This window comes from Meleagris gallopavo, chromosome 8, assembly GCF_000146605.3.
Source record: "Meleagris gallopavo isolate NT-WF06-2002-E0010 breed Aviagen turkey brand Nicholas breeding stock chromosome 8, Turkey_5.1, whole genome shotgun sequence".
In the NCBI taxonomy this organism is placed as follows: Eukaryota; Metazoa; Chordata; class Aves; order Galliformes; family Phasianidae; genus Meleagris; species Meleagris gallopavo.
The window spans coordinates 16,944,459-16,950,683 of NC_015018.2; the positions used below are offsets into that span (position 1 = coordinate 16,944,459).

At 42.9% G+C, this 6,225-nt stretch overlaps 1 protein-coding gene across 5 annotated transcripts in view; it reads left to right on the forward strand.

Moving 5' to 3' along the window:
- Window positions 1–5,417, forward strand: part of ABCG2 (ATP binding cassette subfamily G member 2 (Junior blood group)) — an 18,148-nt gene extending 12,731 nt beyond the window's left edge. For all 5 annotated transcript variants that reach the window (XM_019617611.2, XM_010714443.3, XM_010714444.3 and 2 more), the window contains 7 exons: window positions 27–109; window positions 444–533; window positions 1,887–2,011; window positions 2,362–2,516; window positions 2,861–2,950; window positions 3,526–3,635; window positions 4,551–5,417. In XM_019617611.2, coding sequence (XP_019473156.1) covers window positions 27–109; window positions 444–533; window positions 1,887–2,011; window positions 2,362–2,516; window positions 2,861–2,950; window positions 3,526–3,635; window positions 4,551–4,698 — 801 coding nt within the window. In that variant the 3' untranslated portion in view covers window positions 4,699–5,417. The remainder of the gene's footprint in view (window positions 1–26; window positions 110–443; window positions 534–1,886; window positions 2,012–2,361; window positions 2,517–2,860; window positions 2,951–3,525; window positions 3,636–4,550) is intronic.
- The last annotated feature ends 808 nt before the right edge of the window (window positions 5,418–6,225 follow it).

Sequence of the window (6,225 nt, forward strand, 5' to 3'; positions counted from 1 at the left end):
TTCCCCGATCTTCTTTTCACTTCTAGATTGCAGTGACTGTAATTCTAGCTTTGGTTGTGGGGGCTATTTTTTTTGGAGTAAAATTGGATGAAAGTGGCATTCAGAATCGGTAAGTTCAGAAACCCACACCTTGCTTGTTTCCTTGTCTCTAGGAGACAGGTTTTGGTCACAGAGAAGGCTTTGGGCTCTACTTGGAGGAGAGGGTTGGGTTCACGAGCTTGAATGCACTGTAGAATGGAATTGCCAAGGGTCCTGGAGGGCCACAGTTCCATCGAGCTTGCACATATGCATGAAGGAGATGTGCAGGGAATGACAAAGGAATAAACCTTTGCAGATAAGATCTACAGTTGCACAGTTAAATATCTCCATTCTGTGGTTAGATGCAGAGACCTGGTTTGGTGTTGGCTGTTTCTTCACTTCTGGATTGCTGTTTTTCTTTCTAGGGTTGGATCCTTGTTTTTTGTCACCACAAACCAGTGTTTTTCCAGTGTCTCTGCAATTGAGCTGTTCATCAGAGATAAAAAACTGTTTGTGTAAGTAGTGATGCTCTTAGACCCTCTCCTGCCCTGCAGTGAGGGGAAGGAGAGATATCTTACAGGCTAACCAAAAAGATTTCTGCCTGACAGAACTTGAGATTTCATTTCTTCTTCCAACATTAGAATTTAATAGAAATGCTAAATTAGTCTGTAAAACAGGTAACTGAAGTGTTAAAAGGGGATGGAAGGAGGGGAAAAGTAAAATGCTTTTACTTGCTTGCTGTGTCACAGTTTACTGAAAAGTGTCTTTTCCATTTTTGGTAACAGCTGTTTTTGAAGTCTGCGTGTGAATCCTGCAGACTGTGCACCCTGCCTCTCCTTTTGCTGGCAGAGTTGAAACAGTGTTTTGCAGTGACCCCAGAGTGATAAGACTCTGCAAAGATGATGGGAGAGTTCTTGGAAAATCTTAACAAAGGATGATCAGAAGAAAAGCTAGTTGGCTTATAAGAGCTCTTAAAAAATTAATTGCATCCATGTATATGCACACGTCTATATTAAAAACATTATGTGTGTGTGTGTATGCAAATAAGCATGTATAAATAAATGAGTACATATACATGTATGTCAGAAATGTAGTTTGGAATAGCCTCCAGTTCATGGCATAAAAGAGCAAGAGACATATCCTGTGCAGTAAAGAAGAAACTGGAGAGTTGTGCCTGGAAAATGAGTGTTGTGTTTCTCTGAGGTGCTAGTTTTGATGTGTGTACATCTGCCCCTGGCTTGCTCATACTTGGCATTTCTCCTAACGGCTGCTCAGAAATGAATCTCACCCATACTGACATTTTTTGCCATTCTGTTCTGCTTATTGACTGTGTCAGTGGGGATTTTGACACCTTAACACTTAGAGAATCTTTTCACGAGCTCCAATAAGCAGCAAAGCAATCATAGTGACATTTAATTGCTCTGTGAACTGGAGATGAGTTGATGTCCTTACGGTGCTTTCCCATTCTTGGCAGCCATTCTTTCTTGGATACAGTTGTATGAGTTAGCTTTGGATGATCTGTTTCTCTAGTTAATAAATCTAATACTTTCCCTTGCTCTTGTGTTCAGGTTTGTTCTTAAACTAAGTGTCCGGCGCTTTTTTCCAATGTTATTTAGCTGTCACTTAACTCTCCATGCATTTCACTCACAGTGCTCCCACAATCACTACATGGCTTGTGAGTTGGATCAGCCTTTGCTTTGTGAGGGAGTGGAAAGTGATAGTACAGAGAAAATAATCAACTTTGCATGTAGAGGAGTCAGTGGTAGAAAGAAAAGAAACTGAATCAGGATAAACCAGACACACTTATTGAGCTTGCTTCTCAGATAAGCTCTAAACCTGTGCAACTCCCCTCCTTCCTGTCCTCACAGCCATCAGTACACCAGTGGATATTATCGTGTATCTGCCTACTTCCTGGCCTTGATGTTAGGAGATCTACTGCCCATGAGAACTGCTCCAGCCATCATATTTTCATGCATCACTTACTGGATGATTGGTAATGAATTGATGCTTTCGTTGAACCTGCCATCTGTCAATACTTTAGATATCTGACTTAGCCAGAGTTTAATTCCTTTATCTATAAATTGAAACAGACTAAACCTTCAATTAATTTAAATGCTTGGCATCATAACTTCTGAGGAGTTGGGGCAGCAATCTTAAGACAGGGACCTGCTTGTCTGTGTCTTTTGGTAATGCTCTTTGGGACCTACAGAGCATTCACAGCTGCTGCCAACTCCAAACTAAACCTTTCTTCTTGCTTTCTGTGTCTTTTGTGAGAGTCTAGGGGCACCTCTTTGGGACTTGTGGTATGGCTTTTTATTGTACATTTTTCTTTCTGCTTGACAGGGTTTCAAGCTATAGCAGGCAGATTCTTCTTCTTCATGCTGGCCCTGGTAATGGTGTCCTACACTGCTACAGCCATGTCTCTGGCTATCAGTGCTGGGATGGAAGTGGTTGCTGTGGCCAATCTGCTCATCACTATTTGTTTTGTCCTGATGCTTGTAAGTACAGCTTGTAAAGGTGTGTGCTGCCCTGGTGGAGGAAACAGCCTTCAGAGCACAGATGGCTTTAGGATCCGTACTGAGAGGACTGTCTCCTGTACTGAGCAAGCCCTAAGCATGCTGAGAATTCACAGTCCAGTAGTTCATCAGCCTTGTGCCTGCAATTGTATTGTTGCTGTAGTCGAAGACTTGCCTCTGCTTATAATCATAGGCATAATACTATGAAAAGATAAAGAGATTCATCTATCACAGTGTGCCTATCTATCTGCTATAATATCTATGCAGGAATGGCATTGTTTGCAGTAAACTGAGTTGTGACTTATTAGTCTCTTGTTTTCTTTCAGATCTTTTCTGGCCTCCTTGTAAACCTTCCTTCTGTAATGGGCTGGCTTAATTGGCTCAAGTACTTCAGCATCCCTCGATACGGCCTTACTGTGAGTAGAATGTAACACTGGTCTCCTGTAGGTAATTGCAGTGCTGTGTTTTAGAGAAGCTTGGGCATCACTGAGGAGTTTTATCAGTTGTTGAATGTGGAAGTGCTCCTTAAGATTGCAGTTAGCCCAGGGCACCAGTGCAAAGGAGCCGTTCGCTTCTTGCCTTGACTGACTGTCCCTCCTGCTTCAGTGTGCTGGTGCTGGGTTGTCTGCATGCAGACATGCCTTCTGAAAGTGCAGATGGACTCAGATAAAAGTGGATAAATGGGGACATGTAGCTGGCAAGACAGAAATCCGTGGCTACATCACTGAATTATAACTCTGAAGCCACAGATTCAGACACCAAACCATCCTGCATGTTGAACTTGGAGCAGATCCTCAGAAAGGTAGTAGTTAAGAACTTCAAAATAAGGGCTGGGGACTATTTTTTTTTTTCTGAGTCACTCCGTTCAAGCCTAAAAGGTACATATGATTCCAAGACTGATGATACATGTCTTCTATTCATCAGTTTCCTTTAAGTTGTTTCAGATTTAGCACACCAAATCACTGAAAAATCTGACACTTTCTTCCCCTAGGCTCTTCAAGTGAATGAGTTTAGAGATCTCTACTTCTGTGGTGACAAATCAAATGTTACAGTGCCTGTGGGAAATGCAAGCACTTGTCCACCAGTTACTTCAGGAGCAAGGTAAGTCTACCTCATGAAGGTTCTTGGGCCTGAATTGTAATGGTTTGCTTAAGGACTAGCCAGGCTATTATTTCAAAACTTTATATTACTTATAGGATAACTATTCACAAGCCAGTCTCTTCAAGAATTTATAAAAAAAAATAATGTGTTTTAGCATTATGCAGCCATTTACCCCTAATTGAAGTAGGGATGAAACTTTTCCTAAAAACAGGCAGATGAGCTAAATTTTGGTTTTGATAACTTGGCTTTGGGTTATCAGTTTTATTAAGCAAATCCCAGAGTCAGTTATCAGTGGAAATACAATGTGTATACAACCAGAGTAGAAGTATGAAATAGTAGATTAGTGATCAGAAACATGCCTGTCCTTCAGAGCTTGTTAATATTTACAGACCTAGCAGCAGATACAGCAGAGAGCCAATTCCCTTATTGGAAATGTTCTTGTCTACTGGTGCATTGAGTTGTAGCAGTTACACTATTTCATGATATGTGGTAGAGAACTGGTAAATTGATGTTATTGGAAAGAAGAGTACTAGAAGACTTTCTACAGCTTTTGGACCTCAAGCCCCTACTATGGGCCTCCAGCAGTTGCTGTGTGAAACTAAATGCTATTGTACGTATCACAGTTTGATGTCGTTCTGAGTCTTACTTAACTTACTCAAACTGCTAGTTATCTGTAAGCAACAATTAGCATGCTGTGGGATCATGTGAAGAATTATGAGAACCAGGAAGACATTTGTCCCTTAACCTTTCTTTTTCCCCCATGATAAGTTAAGTTAGTCTGTTCCTGTCATGTCTGTTTTGCAGCTATGGATATAGTAATCTTAGTGCAACAGGAAAATAAAAGTAACTGCTTGAAGACCTGTGGTATCTTGCACAACATAGTAATACCAAATTCTGTCCCATGCTTTCTTGTAGGTGCTCTGGTGAAGATTACCTGATCAGCCAAGGAATCGCACCTACTAACATGGCAATGTGGGAAAACATAGTGGCTCTTTTATGCATGACTGTTATTTTCCTTCTCATTGCCTATCTCAAACTCCGGTTTATGAGAAAGTTCACATAAATTCCTGCATTGCCTTTCTTCACAGCTTCTCAGGTCTTAAAACTACAAAGCTTATGAGAGCGTACTCGATGTGGTCAAAGATTTCAACTGGACTTAAGATGGGAATCTTGCCCCATTGTTTCTGGAGAATGATCTCCATATGATTGTATGATTTTGTCTGTTAAGAAATGTATTACTGTAAGATTTCATGATTTTTTTTTTTTCTGATAAGAGTATATTTCTCATAATTCCTTATGTATTTAACAAATTCTATATTGTAGAGCTGCTGTGGCCAATTTGTAAAGGAAATAGGCACAAGGAAACATTTTCCTTTGAAGACATTTATGCTTTGATATATTGCCTCTTTTGAGTGCCCATCATACCTGAGGAGAGCCAGAGACCATGCGTAGTGTGTTGGAGATGCATTCATGTTTGAAGTCTGTAAGGAGAACGAGCTTTCAGTGCCAGGCAGTAGTGGTTATGCTTCTTGTAGTTACTCCATGGAAAGTATGTCAGTGGAGCAGGAGGAAGAAATGTTTTACTCAGAGGGCGGTGAGGCACTGCACAGGCTGCCCAGGGAAGCTGTGGTTGCCCCGTCCCTGGAGGCATTCAGGCCAGGTTGGTTGGGGTCCTGGGCAGCCTGAGCTGCTGGGTGGTAGGGATTGGAACATTGATGAGATCTAAAGAGCAGTGGTATAAGCCATAGCACCTAAGAGTGAGAAATATGATACTGTTGTAATGTAAAAAAAAATAACCTTTTACTACTTAAGAAGGTGTTTGGTTTTTTTAAAATGAAAAAATGTATGTGTAACAAATCTTTTTAGCAGACTTCCTGTTTAAACAACACCATCTCTGTATAGAGATCTTAGGGCTGCACTGAAAAAGACACATAGCTCAGCCGTGGTACCACAGTCAGCACAGCCTGTTCGATGCCAGCAGCTTTAGCAAGGAGAGCAGCTTATCAATTTCATGGAGACCCTCATCTGTTAAGCCAGGGGCAGTGCAAAGCCAGAGCATAAAGCCTTTGGCGTGGTCCTCCGCAACATCCTTCTCTCTGAATTGGAAAAATGGGGATTTGATGAGTGGACTGTTCAATGGATGAGGAAACGATTGTGAGATCAGACCCAGAGTGGTGGTCAGCGGCTCGCTGCCCAGATGAAGACAGGTTACAAGTGGAGTCTGTCAGGGACCTGTGCTCTACAACATCTTCATTAATGACAAAAGCAGGGGGGCCGGCAGAGGGTGGGAGGTGGTCCCGTCTCTCTGCTCTGCTTTGGTGACACCCATCCAGGAGTACCGTGCCCAGATGTGGACTCCTCAACAAAGGAGAGACAAAGATCTGCGGGAGCGCTTTCTGAGCTCTATCACACAGCCGCGCCCCCGCGCAGCAGCCCGAACCTCGTGTCCCCGTAGCCGGACAGCGCCCCCTAGCGGCCGAGAGCCGGCGGTGCGCGAAGGAGGCGGTGTCACCCGGCTCTTTCGGGGTCGCGCACGCGCCGCGACGGCGAGGGGCGGGACCGCGGCCTTACGCGAGGGCGACGGCGGGAG